This window comes from Equus caballus, chromosome 9, assembly GCF_041296265.1.
Source record: "Equus caballus isolate H_3958 breed thoroughbred chromosome 9, TB-T2T, whole genome shotgun sequence".
Classification (NCBI taxonomy): Eukaryota; Metazoa; Chordata; class Mammalia; order Perissodactyla; family Equidae; genus Equus; species Equus caballus.
Genome location: NC_091692.1, coordinates 74,412,770 through 74,433,446, shown reverse-complemented (window position 1 = coordinate 74,433,446; position 20,677 = coordinate 74,412,770). Strand labels below are relative to the sequence as shown.

Genomic DNA, 20,677 nt, shown 5'->3' with positions numbered 1-20,677 from the left:
AGAGTCCCAGAAGAAAAGAATATAGAATGGAAGATAGGCAATCAATATTTGAGGAGATGATGGCAGAAGAGTGTTTAGAACTGATGAAAGACATAAATACACAGATACAGAAAAGCATTGTTTATGCTAAGCAGGATATATACAGTAAATTCAGTCACAGACATGTTATAGTAAAGGTTAAAATGCCAAGGCAGAGAGGTCCTTTAGGGCCGCTAGAGAGAAACAACAGATCAACTACTCAGAAAAGACAATTAAGTTAACAGCATACTCTTCATCAGTAACAATGGAAGCTGGAAGAGGGAGGAATACTATTCAAAGTTTTGAAGAAGAGAAAAAAAAAATCAACCTAGTATTGTCTGCCTGTCAAAAGTATCTTCCAAGAATAAGAGTAAAGACATTTTCACTTAAACAAAGACCAGAGACTGTGGGTAAATCTAAGCAACCATAGCCTGTCTAATTTTTTCAGTTAATGAGGGACAGACTAAGACAGTGGGCAACATTGTTATGAAGGTTTGCAGGGAAAATGACAGAATTAAGGTGTTCTCAGTTCCTTGAGCCGTCTGGAATTAGTAAGTTAGGACTTTGCTATGCATACTTGAAAAATTTTAAGAATAACCAATAAAAAGAATAGGAAATGAGTACATAACTTCCAAAGCTACAGAGGAGAAAAATGGAATACCAAAATAAAGAGCACCCATAAAATTCAATTTATTTTTTTGAAAAATGACAAAAGAGGATACATGGGAAAAATTGACAAACAGACTTTCAAAAGTAAGATAGTTAAAAAAAGTCTAGGGCCAGCCAAGTGGCTCAGCAGTTAAGTGCGCATGTTCTGCTTTGGCAGCCTGGGGTTCGCCGGTTCGGATCCTGGGTGTGGACATGGCGCTGCTTGGCATGCCATGCTGTGGTAGGCATCCCACGTATAATATAGAGGAAGATGGGCATGGATGTTAGCTCAGGGGTATTCTTCCTCAGCAAAAAGAGGAGGATTGGCAGCAGTTAGCTCAGGGCTAATCTTCCTCAAAAAAGAAAAAAAAGTCTAGATATCAAAAATCTTAGTGAACCTTAATTTAATCCTGCATGGATTAAACTTTCCACTTAAGAGATATTATTAGACATATTAAAAAAAGAAAATTGAACTATAAACCTTTTATAGGATACATATTCAAAACACAAGGCTAAGGAGAGTTTGAAAGAAAAAAATAGATTGAATTATAAAAGCAAATATAAACCAAAGGAAAATTGAGGTAGCTTTATTAATCTCATACAACTTAGACTAAGGACAAAAAGCATATGGCGGAAAACTCATTATGTAATAAGAGGTTCAGTTCGTCAGGAAGATATGACAATTCTAAGTATATTGACTATAACAACCTTGGTGGAACTTGAGGGTATCATCCCAAGTGAAATAAGTCAGAGAAAGGCAAATAATGTGTGATATCACTTATATGTGGAATCTAAAAAACAAAACAAATGAACAAACCAATCAAATCCAAACTCATAGATACAGAGAACAGATTGGTGATTACCAGAGGAGAGGGAAGTTAGCGGGTGGGCGAAACGCGCGAAGGGAGTCAAGAGGTACAAACTTCCAGTCATAAAATAAATAAGTCATGGAACGTAAGGTACCGCATGGTGACTATAGTCAATAATATTGTATTGAATATTTTGTTACTTTGTGTGGTGACAGGGTAACTAGACATATTGTGGTGATCATTTCACAGTATATGCAAATATGGAATCATTATGTTGTATACCTGAAACTAATATAATGGTGTATGTCAATTATCCCTCAACTCAAATAAATAAAATTATCTGTTCAGTATTCTGTAACCATTTAAACTAATTTGTAGACATGTACAGGTGTATATGTGTATGTGTCATGGTTTACCCAATGTCATTAAAGTAGCAAATTGCAAAAAAAAATATAAATAAAAATAAATATATACGTAAAGCAAAAATTGATAGAGAACTATAGGAACAATATGGCAAAACACAATCACAGTGGTAAATTTTAAGAAACCTGTCTTATTTAAGGTTGAGCAGAAAAAGTTTCCACAATATAAAATATTTGAACAGCAAATTAACCAACTTGATTTAGTAAAAAATATATAAATTCTATATCCAACAATTAGAGAATGCACATACTTTTCAAGCAGATATAAAACACTTATAAAATGTTACATGTTAGATTAAGCCAAAAAAGAAATCAGATTTCAGAAAAATGGTATCATACAGAACTTATCCTTTGACTCAGTGTAATTAAGTTAGACCTTGATAACAAAAAGATAAAGATAGATGAAAGTTACACATGGCAAATACTAAACAAAGAAAAAACGAAGTCACTTTGTTAATTTCAGAAAAAGTGTAGATGTTAAGACAAAAAATATAAGGGATAAAAGTAGTTGGTACATATGACTTTCTAAGTGAATTTGACAAATTCTGGCAACATCAGATGTTTATTCCTAATGACTGCATAATTTCACTCTTCAGAAGAAAACTTCTTGTGTGGGTGCACTAGGAAACATGCAAAAATGTTCATAGTAGTATTTTTTGAAAGAGAAAAACAACCAAAACAAAAATCAAAAACAAAGACAAACAGGAAAAACACCCCCAACCATCCATAAGAGATTAGTTAAATAATTTGTAGATTTTTCATACCATGGAATATTATACTGTAGTGAATTTGAATAAATGACAGTTGAATACAGCATGTGAGAATCTTATAAGCATAATTTTGGCTAAATAAAAATAAATTGGAGAGATTATTTGCAGCCAGATAGCATTTTATATAATTTCAAAAACTAGCAAAAGAATACCATATACATATATTCATAAATATACCATATATATTCATATATATATTGAACTGTACCATAAATATTGTATCTCCATATATATGCTTTTTTATAGAGAGCATATATATATTTATATATAGTCATATTCTATGATTCTTTGATTATGTACTAGGTTTTTTTTGGTAAATGTAGATATGAATACATATCTATATATATATAGGGTGTGTGTAATTGACATTACATGATAAAATTTTAAAATAAAAATGAGGCAGCAATTCTCATCAATATGTATGTCCAATGAATATTTAAATACATTCTCAATCTCCCTTATTATTAAAGAACTACTTAAAAATCAGTAGTATGTTCATTGTCTACCTACTTGTCTATAATGTGGAAAATGTACATATTTTTTGATCTTGTATGTGATTACAAGCATCTGTTTGGAGATTTATGAATGCATTTTAAAATTTTTAAACTGTTTGAATCTTTTAAACATAAAATATATAACTCAGGCTGCAGGAAATAACATTGGATATAGTAGCTGGTCAAATTAATGTAGTACTGCTCAATTTCTATCTTAAAAGAGCTCTGGGAAAGAACGTGGACTGTGTGCTCTGCTAATTCTGAAGAATAGATTTTATGATAAGCACTTAATTATCAACACACCTGAAAAAGCCAAGTACACAGTGCATTAGTACAGAGTTTCTAAAAGGGTGAGGGCCATGATGGTTACATTTAGATTTGTGTATGTTATGTGTCATGTTCTTTTAAACAATACCTAATAAATCAGTTGCCTGTAAAACCCTGAAATGGACATAATAGTTCAAGTTGAAAATTCCCCTTGTGAGACAGAAAGTTACCCAGGATGTTATAGTCCATCAAGAAAATAACCCACAATTGCACTACTTTTATTTGTATGCATTGTTTATTAGAAATTTCAGGTTTAATGGTCCTAAAGACTGTACAAGAACAGTTATCAAGTCTTCAAATCAAATACATTTTAGCCACGATTTCCATTTCATATTAGTTTATATAAATTATTTCCCATTTCTTATTTACTTTCCATTTTATGGGAAGACTTATCTTTCTATTTTGAACATTTGGTAGAGGGTATCTTCTTTTTGCAAGTGAACTGTAAGTTGACATTTTTCAAATATGGCATTAGTTTTATTTTCTTCTCCCTCTTGAAGATGAAATCACCCCACACTCGCCTAAAAAAACGAGTTACTCTAAATGAGTAAATACTAATCAGATTAGTTCTGCTTAAAAATGCAAGATGAGTCTACTAGATGGAATTTTATTCATTCAGAATTTCAGTTTTTCTTAGGTTATATTTTATAGAATGTTCCTCTGCACTTAACTAAGGCCGAATATTATGTGTCCAACTTCTAAAAGTTGCTTGATCTGGTTATCCACCTATAATTCCTTTTCTGTCTCTGTCCCTCACATACTCTTTTCACTTGGTTTTCATTCCATCATTCTACATCATTCTACAATGAGATTACTTCAGTAATCTCGAGTGGCACATGTGTAGACCTTTATAAAACAAAGTATATATTACAAAAATGGCTAACTTTATTAGATGTCAGATCTACTTAACTATGTTTAAATTAAATCACCTTCATTTTCTCCTTTTGTGCAACAATTTATCTGTGGGTGTTTTATTCTATAATTACCAAATATAGAATCATAATTACCAGTATAATTATGATTTATTCATTTACTTGTTTTCTTTTTAGTCATTTAAGGAGAAAAACAGTGGTTAAACTATTGAAAGTGAAATACAGTTATTCGGTAAAGGACAGCTTTTTAAGTGATAGAAGTTAACATTTAAAGAAGAAAAACAGTGTCACTCAGAGCTGACTTCACATATACTGTGAGCTGGTTCATTATGAAAAGGGAAATATCAGAATAGAGTAAAAGAGTAACATCTTTTAGCTGATTTTTTCCTACAATTTAGAAAACAGCCTTTTATGAATTATGAAGATAATTTTTAATCTCTACTAATGAATGAAATCTTCCTTAAAGGATAAAAGACAACTGTGCATTGAAATATGGATGGATCTGAAATAAATGCTTTTTTATAGCACATGAAAATTCTATGAAGTAGGGTAAGAAATCAAATATCTTTTCTCACAGAAATTTTAAGTCACTTTAAGTAGAATTTGGCCTTTTTAGGCAGCTCAATGTGCTTTTCTCTGGAAGCAAAGGATGATTTAGCTCTTTTGTCCAACTTTCTTGGATTTATGTCTTCATTGTCTGAAATATTAAATGGACTGTACTGAGATTTTATATAAGTATATCCCAAGTATTGTATGGGATATACTTACACTAAAACATTATTTATCTATTACCTGAAATTCAAATCTAACTGGGCATCCTGTGTTTTATCTGGCAACCTCATGCTAGGGAGACCTACAAAATGCCATCTTTTTTGCTCAGGTAGCATAAGGAAAATGCTTGCTATCCACTTGGCAGGAGTATAGAATTTAAATTAATGCAAAGCATATATTTGTAGTGTCTTTTTCTTTTTTTTAATGAGATAGATTCATTCTGAGCCAAGATCTGTTGCTAATCTTCCTCTTTTTTTGCTTGAGGAAGATTGTCCCTGAGCTAACCTATGTGCCAGTCTTCCTCTACGTTGTATGAGGGTCACCACCACAGCATGGCTTGATGAGCAGTGTAGGTCTGTGCCTGGGATCTGAACCGGTGAACCTGGGCTGCTGAAGCAGAGTGCACTGGACTTAACCGCTGTGCCATGGGACTAGCCCCATGTAGCATCTTTTAAATTAGTTTGGCTTAATGTAGCCAGAAATTCTAGGAATTTTTAAATAATGAAGAGTTTATTCAGAGGACCACTGAACATATACCATCTGCAAAATATCTGTGTATTTCTTAATATTTCTCTGCTGCTTTATGACTCTACATATTAAATCCAGCATCTGGAACATCCCCAGAGCTGTGGTGGTTCATTCCTTGGGTTGTTAAGCAGATATTCACTGACTGGACGTTCTGAGTAGGAATATGGGGATACAGAGGTGTGTGAGCTTTGGTTTTGATCTTCAGGCAATTGCAATCTAACTGTAGAGTAAGACACATACAAGATTTTAATAAAAGGCAATGTGGAAAAACTCCTCAGAGGAAGACAAAGTTTCAAAGTAGCTCAGAGGATGCTAGGTTTACTCATGGGTTGAGTCATTTGGGAAGTCTTTAAGGATGAGAAGAGAATCTTGAGAAATGAAGGGAGAGTTCCCTAAACTTCTTTGGAGTTTTCATGTTAATGCTGATAAAATGAAATGCACGTAATAGGTTAGAGGAAAGTCCAGACTAATGTAGTTTCACAATGACTAAACTTCATCCTTGGGTAATGTTTCTTATGCTAGAGATCAAAATAACCTATTTTTGTCCTCTGGGGACATGGTGTTATGTTGAAGATCTCAGTTATCATTGAGAGAATGACGCATGTGAGACAATATGCCACAGTCTTTCAGGAACTAATTCTTGAACAAGGTAGTAACATTGCATCAGCTACCAAACAGCATACATGAAAGAGTCAACATAGACAAGAGCTAAAATACTCTCATTGTGCCCTCCATATTATTTTATGTCAGTTGACTTGTCTGTGCTTCAGGTTCTTATTCTGTGAAGTGGTGGTGGAAGTATGTACTTCGTGTGTCTGTTGTGAGATAATATATATAAATGGCTTAGCACTAAAGAATATTGAAAGATGGTCTCCAAACAGTGAAATAAAAAAGATGAATTACTGTTTTGGGATTATGCTTGACAATGTCATGTTTGTGGTTTTAACTTATAAAGCTGTTAGTGTTGATTCCCAGAGGTGGGTAATATTGTGTGTGCTTTAATAGAGAAAATGATATTGCTCATTATGGAGAATTCATTTGGGAAGGTTTTATCCGGGCTCAGTGTATATGCTGAGAGCTCATTCCAAGCTAATGCCTATCTTGAAGTTATTTTTGACCCTGGCTTCATGATTCTTGCTAGTTAAGGTGTGGTCTGGAGACAAACAGCGGTATCTGGAACTTTGTAAGAAATTGAGAACATTGTGTCCCACCCCAGACTTCCAGAATCAGAATCTGAATTTTAGCAAGATTCCCAGGTGATTCCTATGCGTGTTATAGTATGAGAAGCACTGCTCTAGATGTTATTATAGATGATTGAAAAGCTTGTATTTCTCCAAGTTTTGAAAGTAGAATGATGTTGTCTTTTTTATGTATTTTCTGTCATTTATTTAAGACTGGTATTACAGGGAGAAAGAAATCTTTCAGGTCACTAGAGTACTATGTAGCAAATGGCCTTCGCTCTTCACCTAGTGGCGTTCAATGGCCTGAAAGATTCCTCAGTTGAGCAGTTTACTGCTTAATTGTCAAGCTTTACTCTGTTTTCATGAATAGTAATGTACCCAGAATCTTAAGATTCTATTCAACAACGATAGGGCATTACCTGTGTTTTATTAAAGTCATGGTGGGTGGAGGATGTCTACAAGTGTGTTCATTAAGTTGTTAGAACCATGGTCTATTTACTAACGTAGTTTGTCGATACTGGTCTCTGCATTGGTGTCGCCTGAGGACCTTGTTAAAAATTCAGATTCTGAGGTTATGCCCAGGAGATTCTGATTTAGTAGGGCCAGGGAGAGGCCTTGGAATCTTTATTGCTAAGAAACGCCTTCTGTTGTAGCACTGCGCACAACCTGTTTTGCAAACCATCACTGTAGTCAGTCTCTTTTCTGTCATTTAAAAGACCTTTTCTATCCCCTTGTATTTTCATTTTCCGTATTATCAGTAATTTCATTAATTTTTGTATGAAGTTAAAAATTTAGGCGGGAAGGCTAGAAAAATAGAACATTGCTCTGGGAGGTAGAAACCTCTATTCTTGACTTGATATAGACTAAGTGGACAAGTCATGATTCCTCCATTTTATTATCTGTAAAATGGGCTTTATGCTTCAGTGGAAAGTGAGATCATATATGAGTGAATGCTTTGAACTCTTCAAAAGAAAAGGTGTGTGAGATGAGCTTGTTATCACAACCTTATTTTAATATGCTTCCCGTTAAAATGTATTTTCCTTTTCAACGTAAACCTGGTTCTCACTGAAAACTTACTTCTGTAATATCTGTCTTCTTTTCGCTTTACACCTGTCCCCACCATTCTCTGCATTCAGCTGGTTCTCCAGCATCGATGTCAGGGGAGGTTTTGCCTAGGTCCGTGAGATCCAGAGCTGTTCTGTGGGGCAGATCAGAGCAGTTCTTGCTGAGACCTGTAAGGAGTTAGGGAGTTGTCCATTGGAACAGGAACTTGAAACTAGAAAACCTGGAAGTCCCAGACATGTTGTCTCAGACTGTGGTACTTGGTGATGAATTTATTGTCTGGGCAGGGGCCCAGGTCCTTGTATCTTTAGGAGGAAGTACCAGTTGAATAATGGGTAAGGATTGGATGTGTTCATTTTTCTTTTAATGAAGGGATGAGCTGGCTCAGGACCTTTCTAGATTGTGGAATAAGTAGATATCAAAGGCACAAAATCTTAATTACTTAGATATATTATGGCTCTAAGACACCTCACAAGGCATCCCCACCTCCCAAGACTTTCATAAAACACAGGTAATGCCCTTCCTATCTTTGTTTTTCAGAATCTTAAGATTCTGGGTACGCTACTATTAATGAAAAGAGAGTAAAGCTTGACAATTAAGCAGTAAACTGCTGGACTGCTCAATCTTTCAGACCATTGAATGCCACTAGGTCAGGCAGAAAAGACATAGAATATATTTTACCTGGCAATGTCTTAAAGCAAAGGATCTTCTAGGAAAATAAACTTGGTTTTAAGATTGATATATGTCATGTTTAAGGTACATGGGATAATGAAAAAAAATGGTATCAAAATACCAGTTTGTCAGTTTAAACTCCTTTGCTCAAAGAGTACAGGATGCAGATTCAAACAGAAGAAAGGGACTTTATTTACTTTTGTGATTTATACTGGTTAGCCCTTGCTTACTTACTTACTGCGAGTGTTATTTACTTAATATGCACAAGAACACTATCAGGTGGCACTGTTATTTTCATTTTGCAGATCAGAAAATTGAGGCAGATTCAGTAAGTTATCCAAAGTCACATATATACTAAAATAAGAGAGCCAAGATTGAAACTCAGGCATTCTGCTTCTGGAGTCTACACCCTTAAATGAACTAAATTGATTCTCCAATAAGAACTGCTAGTTTGCTGTTTGAAAATAATTTTGTTGTGTGGTGCTCTAGAATCTTCTATTTCCTCTCTTGTATGTTAATCATCTTTCTTTCTTGAAATAACAGTACCGTAATTCTTTGGGGCTTTTGTACTGGAGCCACCAATTTTGGTAGAAGTAGCAGTGGCAATTGATAGTGTTAATTTACAGGCAAGGAGCCCATCACGGATTTCAAGCAGAGATCCCACCAGCTCAGTGAAACTAAAGTTGCTGCCACAGTGGGCAGTGAGCAAATTAGAATTGTCTTGGGGTGAAGGTCAATCAGAACTTGCGAATGTGCTTCCTGAAGTTTGTTAGTTTATTTTTAATTTTCATGACTCAATAGATTATGCAATATGTCTTCCCTAGGGTATTTCCTAGGTATGGTTTGAACTGTAACCATCCTGATAAATCCATTTTTGCATGCTCGAGCTTTGTAAGCGTAACAGTTTTTTGGTGCAATTTTGAGTTTAGGAGTTTATCTCCCGTTGGATCATACTTTAATGTAGTTTTGGTAAAAAGCTGCTTTGGATGAGGTTCCCAGAGGTTCTAGGTCCTAGATTTTAAGTCTTATCTATTGTCCTTGGTGATCTTAATCCTGTTTTGGGGTTTTTTGGCCTTGACTTTAGTGGCAAGATTCTTATTTTTGGTCATGGACATTCTCTGCTTAAAGGTTAGTTTTTTTTTCACTTGAGAAAATTCATTTTAGTATCATATTTTTATGGTCAATTCGTTATCAAATTATTTATTATTTATTATATTACTTTTGTTTTATCTTTACTACTTAAAAAATAAATAAAAATAAGAGAAAAGGTTGAAAACAATCTTCTGTGAAAAGTAAAAGTTAAATATCCACATTTATTCAACCAGATGTAAGCTCTTAATGGTAAAATAATTGTGTACCACATCAAGTACTCTCAACAAATATTGACAGATTTTGTTACATGTCTTAATTCCTTTGAATTTTCCTTCCATAAAATAGTAGTGTTACTTTGGATTTTCAGCCATCAGACTGGTGTCATAAGGGAATGAAGTTATTGAATACAGAAACTATTACAACTGAAAGTGATTAAAACATACATTTGACTTATAAGCTCTGCTTATCACCTTTCAGTTGCTTACCTTAACCTTTGAAGATATCCACCTCCTTAGCGTGGTGTATAAAGCTCTACATGAGCCCTCCAGCTTGTTGATTGATATCCTTCCTCTTATTTATTCCTCTAAAGCAGCAATGGCCTCTTTTCACCATCTCAGACTTACAGAATATACTTCCTTTCCTTTCCTCCTCTTCCAACAAGGATAGCTCCTGGGGGCCGACCCCATGGCCGAGTGGTTAAGTTTGCACGCTCCGCTACGGCGGCCCAGGGTTTCGCTGGTTCGGATCCTGGGTGTGGACATGGCGCTACTCATCAGGCTACATTGAGGTGGCGTCCCACATGGCACAACTAAAAGGACCCACAACTACAAAAATATATACAACTATATACTGGGGGGATTTGGGGAGAAAAAGCAGAAAGAAAAAAAAAGATTGGCAACAGTTGTTAGCTCAGGTGCCAATCTTAAAAAAAAAAAGATAGCTCCTTTTCATCCTTTGGTTTTATATATCTCCCTCCGAAAGACCTTCCTTACTACCTTAAGCAGGCTTTCTACTCATTACCATCCTGTCCATTTCATTCTTAGCACACATCACTCTTTGTTCTTACGTAGTTATTTATAGTCTGATGTGAAGCTTGTTCCTGACTAGACTCTAAACACCAGGTGGACAAGGACTACGTGTCTTTTATTCACCAATGTGTACCCAGTGTCTGGCACAGTAATATTGTGATGGTTATCTACAATTATATATCTGAGTACCTATTTTGCCATAGCTTTAAGTAATAGCTCTCAAAACTTATTTTGCTATTTTACTTTAAGCTGGTAACTCATAACACATTATATCAGTGGCATAGCAAGTGTTTCACATGGTATTTATTGAGAGAGCCGTACAAGGTTTTTATAGTTAAAGAAAGTATGCCTTATTCCAAGTCATTTGTGTACCTTTCCGGTATGCCTTTTAGGATACAGTGCCCCTGTTCTTCTTTGTTAATCAAACATTTGTCCTAATTTAACAGTTACTGTTCTGTCTTTCAGAAGATGCTATGAAATTCAACAATAAAATCTCCTTGTTTTATGTATTTTAAAAAGAATACACACGCGCATAAACACATTCACACACACTCTTTTAATGAATATATTTGTATAGTACCTATCACACTGCTTGACACCCAACAGACACTCAATTTGTTGAACGTTCATAAGTCCTTACAGATAGATAGAATTTGTTTTAAAAGATCTTGAGTTTCTAATACATCTTATTTACTAGATTCTGTAAATCAGCCCACTGTATTTCATTGACTCAATAGATTTAAATTTTGATGGAAAAGAACGTTGCAATCAGCTAGTATTTATTTTAATATATGTAAAAGCTGTGTAAAGCACTTCAACACTAGAAATGTATATATATTTGTAGTAAAAAAAATTTTAAATAAACAGAAAATGAAAAGTCCATTGATGGAATTAGATGTAAAAAATATATGAATATCTTCTTAAATAATATAGAATTGATGATTATCCAGTCATGGTAAAATGAGCAGAGTAGGTCTTTCAATAATAAGCAAACCAACCAGTGAATCCTCTGGAGTGTATGCACATAAGTGTGTGTGTGTGTGTGTGTGTCTACGTACTTGTTTTTACTAATATAACAAAAGAGAACATCACATTCTTTATATAGAACTTAAAATTCTAGTTAATTACATTCCAGTTTCTGGATGTTAAGAATATTGTATTTCATTCTACCTGTTACATTACATGAGATAAAATTCAGGTGCTTAAAGAGTATTCTTTTAAAAAGCCCTTCAGAATGCTAGATTTCCATTGACTGTTTTCTTCTTCCCCAGGAGAGCACACAGCTGCTACAAATGCCGTCAATGCAGTTTTACAGCTGCCGATACTCAGTCACTACTGGAGCACTTCAACACTGTTCACTGCCAGGAACAGGACATCACTACAGCCAATGGCGAAGAGGACGGTCAGGCCATGTCCACCATCAAGGAGGAGCCCAAAATTGACCTCAAGGTCTACAGTCTGCTCAATCCAGACTCTAAATTGGGAGAGCCAGTTTCCGAGAGTGTGGTGAAGAGGGAGAAGCTAGAAGATAAGGACGGGCTAAAAGAAAAAGTTTGGACTGAAAGTTCAAGTGATGACCTTCGCAACATGACTTGGAGAGGGGCAGACATCCTACGGGGCAGTCCATCATATACTCAAGCAAGCTTGGGGCTTCTGACGCCTGTGTCCGGCACCCAAGAGCAGACAAAGACCCTGAGGGATAGCCCCAATGTAGAAGCTGCCCATCTGGCACGACCTATTTATGGCTTGGCTGTGGAGACCAAGGGATTCCTGCAGGGGGTGCCAGCTGGCGGAGAGAAGTCCGGGGCCCTCACCCAGCAGTATCCTGCATCGGGAGAAAACAAGTCTAAGGATGAATCGCAGTCTCTGTTACGGGTAGGAAGGTTTAATTTTTAAATAATTTCTCTATCTTGAAGGGAAAAGAGGGGAACACATATTCTCTTCATTTAGTTCATGTCTTACCAAGTGACACCGAACGATCTCTGTCAGTCTGGAGATTTATATTTATAAGGCCAAAGTGGTGGAAAGGAGCCTCATGTGTGTTTGTGTGTGCGGTCCACACACTTGATGCAGTAGTTGGCAGTCACTTGTTTGTCATTGCTCTTAGCTCTTGAGTGGTGGTTAATCGTTCCTGGTAATTGTGCCAAACAACGAGGCCACATTTGGAGAAGGGAAGTTCAGCATCTTACAAGGATGCACCCTCTGTTACATTCAAATAACTAAATGACTTTTAAATTTTAAGGTGGTGTGACACAGTATATGGTTAATAAGGAAATTAGCAGAGATTTAAGTCACTAAGAAGGCAAAGCCTTTGGTGAGATGTTAATACAGAAAGGTAGTGTTTTTTAAAACTCACAATATAATTATGTACAAATGACAGTGCTTGTTGTTTAGTTGCCAAGAAGAGGGGAAAAATGAAGTTAGACCTAAGTGGGAATGGTGTGAAAAGCATTCAAAGAGAACCATGCATTTTACATTTTCTGCTCTTTTATGGAGAAAGACATAGTCCCAAGTAGAAAAACCAAACCAAACCTCTGAGTAAGATAAGATCCTCGATGGCTCTCTTCATGCTATGTAGAAGTATTTTAGATTTTGAAAATTCCTGAGCTCCCAGTAAGTGATGGTTGCTATTTGCCTAAGGCACCACTGCTTCAACATTTCACCTTGTCTCTGAGAAAGTTTTGAGCTTTCTGGATGATTTTAAAGCTTTGTCCGTCCCTAGAAGGTAGGATCTGAAACCAGCTAACCTTTACAGAAGAGCCAGTTAGGAAATAGAGTTCGGCCAGCCCAAGGCTGTGACCTGGTGGTCAGAGACCCCTGAGGTCTCTCTGGATGTATTCTCGGGAGAAAAATTGCTCTTTCCAAAGTCGGCTTGGCTCCTCTGCTCTCCTTTCCTGCAGTTTCTTTGAAGCCTATCTGTGCTTATCAGGTATTCTCTAGTGGAGTTGAGAAACACCCCTTAGAGGGGCACACTTAATTATAAAAGCTGTTACCTTTCCATCTGCAGTTGTGCCCCTGAGCGAAGGGAAGGGCTTGAATGCAGAAGAGGTGATGCCCCCTGTGGTCTGAGAAACCAAGAATCCTTCCCATAGGGAAGGAGCAAGTTTATTATCAGTAACTTTGGAAAGTACCCTTCAAGAGGCTGTTCAATTCAGGGAGCTTCTTTTAGATAAATATATAAGGAGCTGCATTCTTATCATCGTAAATGCTCATTATTTTCTTAGCACATCAGGACTCCTCTGGTCTCAAGTGGCTCTAATATTTTCTGGTTATAAGCAGGAATGACATGTCCCAGGTTTGTTAAATTTCATATTGCATCTGGAGAGTGTAGTATAATTGGGTGCCTCACATCTGTTTCACTAGAGTTCCCCACCCTTTTGTCCCACTTAAAATTTTCATTCAATATCAGATTGTTTTTTCTCTTTTAGACTTTCTGGAAAATTACCTTTTCTGCCACCATTTGTATACACTAAGAATTTGGAATGATAAATAATTTATTACACAGTGAAGTCTAAAACCTGGGCATGATAGTTATATTTTTTGAGCAGGCTGGGATAATATTTTTCTAAAACATTGTTTTTCTCAATTCCTCCACTTCCTTAATTCCCTGACTTCAAGTTTCTGTTTCATCATTTCAACTGTCTTTTCAGTTCCTCCACGTTAGCTGCTGAGGTAGGAAATCTTCAGCCGGGGACCGCTTAACCGTGTTCTACAAATGAACAGTCAAATTCCTAACCATGGCATTTGTGATCCTGAAAGACTATCCTCTACTGAATTTTGAGAGCTTACAAAATTAAAAAAAATCTACGTCTATAAGATAAATAACTAAATATATACCTATATTAAAGAGTCTTGGGTCTTCTGTGATTTTAGTAAAATTTGAATCTTTAAAAAATTTACATTTTCATTGTATTTGAATCATGCTGTTGGAAATCACCAGTTTTACTGGATATTTGGAATAGGAAGTGTAACTAACTTATTGTGAAATATTTAGTGTATTAACTGAATTAAAAATTTTTCATGTACGCATGTCTTTTTAAGACACCTGATCAGCTTTTGAAGACATCTAAGAGAATTAAGCAGAGCCCATTCTGATTGTAAATTTGTCAAGAATGCTACTTTGGTGGTAGAAATTGGTATTGCTGAGTTGTCAGAGCAAATACACGCTTCTCACTTCAACCCTCTGCCATCAGGAAGGGAAAACACAGCATTAGTTGTAGAGGTCTAGTTGGTAGTCAAGGTGTCCTGTAAAGATTTGTAAATATAAAATAGAATGCAAATGCAATTTACATGTTTTGAATGAAAATACAGTTGTCTGTAAATATATACCTACAGGATGTAATCCTATTTGAGTTTAAATAGTAGAGTGGAACTTGAAATTACCTTGTCGTTTGGCATGTTTATTTAGAATTAGCCATTTAAAAAATAGAAAATAAGTTTTAAAAGTGATTTTTTTTATTACATAGTACACACAATATAGCATTAATAAAGCAAATATATTTGTAAATACATTTATATGTATAGTTTCTAATACTAAAAATAAAAACTTGAGTATCAGCTTTGTCTACTGTACAGAACTAAGTATGGAAAATTTGTCTAGCAGAAAATGTTAATTTGAAACAGTTCAATACTATACTGGTAAATAATGGAAACATTTTTAAAGAGTAGGCTGAATGGAGTTAGGGTCATGTCACAAAGCACGTAATTATCATGTCGCTTTCAGAATATTGATCTTCCTGATAATGTTTTTAAGTGGTTTTAGTTATGAAATTTTGCTGTACTCAAAGTGAGGAAGGAAATATAAGAATCACAGAGAAGAGCTAAAATTTCAAAATATTCTCTTCCTTAGTTTTCTTCATTTCTTTTTTTTTTTGTTTTGCATAGGTCAGGGTTTGGCTTTTAGTTTTGTGTTCAATAACAGATCATTTATGTATATTTTCATTTACTGAATGTCTTTATATTTTTCCCTTGATACTGGTATGGAATTGATCTTGTTATAAAAAATTTTAAATTGTGTATGTGACCTTTGTTGACCATTGTGCTTTGAGTATGGCAAGGGGCACATTAACATAAGCTTTATCTTGTAAATTGCTTTATGAAAATTAGATTTTTGTTTTGTGTTACCTACACAATATTTCTATAAAATCGGTGGGTTTTTCCTTCTATGAGTAGGAAGAAATATTAAAGCCTTTAAACTCTGCTAGAAATAGTTCAAGTTTATATGAAACTTTGTTACTCTTTTAAAACTTTTAGACTAGATCTTATAAAACATGAATAAGCCCCTGAAAATGTTTTGAAAATGCCATGTTTTCGTTTAAACTTAAAATTTGGCTCTGTGGAGATGTTAGCATATTTCACATTGCCTGTGCTGTGCTAAAAGCAAAAGTTAATTGGTTTTATATATTCAAATAGTTGTTTCTTTCTCTATTCAAATAGATGTTTTTAACTAAACAGTGTATTGTAGTGTGAATTCAGCACAGTCACGGTGTACCCTTTTCTGACCGACTTCTACAATGTATATTTACCTGAAGGTATTTATTTTGTAGATAGACTCTTATGCAGATGCAACTGTATGAGTCTTATTGCTTCCTAGATAAGAAATTCTGGATTTCATCCTTGTAATTGACTTTTTAGATCAGATTTTATAGCATAGCAAACTTTGTCTTTTAACTGATATCACATTAGTAGGATCGAAACGTCTGTCATTAAATTTCACAATGACTTTGCCAATATCAAATGCATTTTTCATTTAACGAAATGCAGAAATATAAGCAGGTTTAGTTGGTGAATCTGTAGCGGGCGTTTATGGCAAATCAACATTCAGGTAAACTTCTCCATGTCATTTGTGAGAACAGAATGTCACGGATAACGCATAAGTTCTAATTCTTCCATAGGTTCAAACGCCATCGTTAGAAGCCCACTTTCTTCGTGCATCTAGGGGAAAAATAAATCTCTTTGAGACTGGTTTTAGTTTCCAGTGTAAATTTGTTTAGGGAAGTTTGTCTGTTTTAACATGTACATTTTGCACCGCTTAGTTTGGCAGAGATGTTCAGCCATGGGCCGTGGGAGTTGAGTTCCAAGTTCTGGGAGTGTGTTCCAAGTTGAACCACTGACTGTCAAAAGGAAGGGCCTTCCAGGATCTCCGTTCATCTCTCTCTCAGAGAGGATCAGAATGCCTGCCGTCCTCACAGGAGTGCTGTGCCGCTTAGTTAATTAACGTTTGTCAGGCCGTTTCAGATCGTCTGATTCAGGGTTCTAGATAAGCGCAAAGTAGTATGCTTATTTGTTCGACTTGTAAATGTGATACCAAGACAGTTCAAAGCAGATGTTATTTCCCCCTTTCTTCAGCAGTGTTAAATTTATAGTTTAAAGATTGTTGATACCGGACAGGCTATTGAGATGCAAAAATGTTCTTTTGGGGACAGTCCATTGGCAGCCAAACAGACGTTCAAACAAGCGACAGTGTTGAATGCCTTTACAACCACTGACAGAAGATGGCAGGAACTTTTTTAACTAAACATGATCTCGAGTGAAAAGTCTGATATTTGTTATTTTGCTTCATGTTTAATGGAAATAAAAGCAGTCTTTGAATTACCATATGGGTAGTATTGACAGCATAATGTTTATGTCCATAACTGTTTTCCTCACCCTTTTTGAATTTTTTACTCATGCGTGTATATCAAATACCAAAGAGAACAGACTATACCAGGAAAAATGGGAATTATATACCTCCCTAATAGCTGGTTATGAAACAGTTGTTTTTAGGCCATGTTGATAAAGTTTCTTTTTAGGTAGCTGTTGATATTTGATTTGCCTAAGAATAAAATATTAAAAATGATTTACTATATCCAGAGATAAACAGTCTTTGTACATCTCTGTGCTTCTGCCCTGTATAAATGCATTTCTGTCGTCACCTATTAGAAAAGGGTATGACAAATGCAAATATATTGATTTATTTTAAAAATACAATGTGTTCATTGACTTAGTTTTGTGTAATAGTGAACATGACCATTTTAATTTTTTTATTAAATAAAATCTAGGTAGCTTTTTTTCCCCTGTATTGCTAATTCATCTTTTACATTGTTGACCATTTTTCACAGTAAATCACAACTAAAAGCAATTTGATACATATAAGTTTGTTTTGATTGAGTTGACCAATGGGATTTTCTGTTATTCTTATTTCTTTTTTATAAGTCAGCACCATTGACTGAAGTATTTTTTAAAAAGAGTCTTTTTCTTCTTTTTTGTAACCTGGGCTTTTTGTGAAGTCTGGCGTTGTTCTGCTGGCCCAGGTTTCTAAGGCATGGGAAGCAGATGTATCTTTTAGTGAACTGGGCTGTAAGTTTGCAGTCGCTGTGAAATGGTATCCTTCAGCACAGTATCTGTTAATTATTTCCTGTATAACTATCTTTCGCTTGGCTTCCTTTTTTCACAGACTGCATGAGTCAGGAGATAACAGGGCCCCAAAAGGAACCCATTGTTGAGCGATCTTAGATGTTGGAAGTAAAGAGTATACAGAAGGTGGCCCAAGTTTCAGGAGCACAGATGCAGAATGATTCAAAAGTGTGTTAGCCATGAGCTACGCAGCCTTGATGCGAATCTAGTATTTTTCTGGCAAAGTCAAGTCTGATGGATGATTTTAACAGAAGTGTTGATTACGTAAAATGCCAGGAAAATTTTTATCTTGGATTTTTGTGTATTTTGTTCTTTGCTCCCACCAAAAAAGTAAATATTGTTTCCATTGTCCTATTCTTTTACTCTCCTTCCCTTTGACTCTGTTAGAGAACTTTGACTAAGTATTTATAGACAAAGGACATTGTTTACTAGAATGTTCTACCAGTTAACGCAAGGAGACTTGGCAAGTGGGATGCTGCTGCGGCTGGTTGTGTTGGTAGTTTAGGGAGACGCAGATCGATTCAGTAAAGTTTGAAGAACCTGTTTCTTGTATTTCAGCGAAGTAACATTCTTATTTATAGATGTTTATAATTAACTGTAATTTACAGATAAAACAAAACCAGGAATAAAGCAACTTTATTTTGGAAAAAACTCCACAATATTTCATCTTAAGGTGTTTTTTTTATGTTGTTATTCATGATGAGGAGTAAGGAAAAGGAATCTTACTTTTGTTTTTTAACTACAGGACATTTGTGATGAGATAAATTGAGTGTTTGCTATCATTATTCATGTCCGAATGATTAAATAGCTCTCACACATCATAACTTGCCTCTTTAAAAAGATAGTTTCTCGATTTAGAAGATTTAATTTGCACATATTAGTTATTAAAGGGATGAACCATTTCAGCCCCTGGAAATTTACATATCTGTAACATCATAATTAACCAGAAAAAGCTAAGGATATGTAGATATTTCTTAAAAGGCAAAATGTACTTTATAATTTTACTGACATTTAAAAAAGATGAGTAGTGATTATGAGACAGACTTTTATGAGAATTTGGATACCAATAGAAAGATTCTTAAAATAGATTTTTGATAACAAATAGTATTTTGTTTGAATAAAGTGATAAGATCCATGACAGTGTGATTTATTAAATTGCATTTGCTTATAGTGTTACACATTTTGTTTGCAATTTGGTACTCAAGACTTAGATTAAATCATGAAAAAAAAGTCTTGGTAGACAGATATGCCATAAAATAGTGTGTTCTCAGAGAGTTAACTTTTTGTGTTTAGCTACTCATGTACTGGGCAGCATGAGAGTACCTCACAGCTGTCCAATTTGAATTCTTGATGAGGAAGATAAAACCTAACGAAACTGCTTTAGAACAATTGCACGTGAAAGCGTTAGAAAATAAAGTGTTTGGTTAAAATAGATGGATGTTTATAATTGATTGCCAAGTAACTTAGCATTTCAGTTTCCAGGATTAAAAGTTCACTGCCTTTCCATTAATTTATTACTGGATTAATTCCTTTCATCCTCACCAAAACCCTTTGAGGTTGAAGCTATTATTATTATCCCTTTTATTTTGATGAGGAAACTGAGGCAGAGAGATTAATTAATTTGTCCAAGGTCACAGTGCTTGTAATGGCAGAGATGCATTTCTGACACTGGCAATTTGACTTCAGAGTCCATGCTCTTAATCTTTGCACGGCCTTCTTTGACTTTTGACGTTTGTTAATAATCATGTTTGGATGACTTTCTATAATTTCAGAATAATTTGTTTCATCTAAACATGTGCTTTTTATATGTTTTATGGACAAAACAAAAAAGTCACTTTTTGAAAATTATGTGAGTGATACATGTTTATTGAAAAAGAGGTAGGTAATGCAGAACACTGCAAAGAAACTGAAGACCACTGATAAATTCTAACCCACCATTACTTTTCTATTCATATTTTGGCATCTAACTTATTATTTGTATGCATCCAAATGTGTGTTTTGTTCAAATATAAGATCATGTGCCTTACTCTTTTATAATCTTCTTTTTTTATTTAACAATATATTGTGGACATCTTTTCCCATCAATAAATATAACCCACAATATTTGTTTCAGTGCCTCCATGTTATACGATGAAATAGCTGTATTATAATATGTTTAGCAAATCCCCTATTGATGAACATTTGGACGACTTCCAATTTTTAGTTATAAAGAAACTTTGATGAACTTCCTTGTACATATTATTTTATTGTTTTGTCGTTTCTTAGGATAATTTCTTATAATATAATTCCAGTTATTTAGTTAAGAAAATATGTGACAGATAACAAATGATATTCAGTGTCCAAGTCACTGTCATCTAAAAGAGTCAAAATAGATTTGCTCATAAATAATAAACTTGGAGACTAATATCCTAGAAATTTTTAATTGAGGGTTAACTGTTAAACTAGAAGTTGACATTTAATGATGAATGCAGATAATTAAGGAAAAAGCAGATGATAATCTTTAAGAGCTCTTTCTTTTCACGTATATGGACTATAACAGATGCCAAATAGCCATATATGTGGTATGATATACTTACCTTATATTGTAT

The 20,677-nt window shown here is 34.8% G+C and overlaps 1 protein-coding gene across 18 annotated transcripts in view; it reads left to right on the top strand.

Annotated features, from left to right (window-relative positions):
- TRPS1 (transcriptional repressor GATA binding 1) overlaps nucleotides 1-20,677 on the top strand; it is a 248,731-nt gene that overhangs the window by 66,301 nt on the left and 161,753 nt on the right. For all 18 annotated transcript variants that reach the window (XM_023648879.2, XM_023648885.2, XM_070221732.1 and 15 more), the window contains one exon: nucleotides 11,966-12,569. In XM_023648879.2, the coding sequence (XP_023504647.1) occupies nucleotides 11,966-12,569 (604 nt within the window). The remainder of the gene's footprint in view (nucleotides 1-11,965; nucleotides 12,570-20,677) is intronic.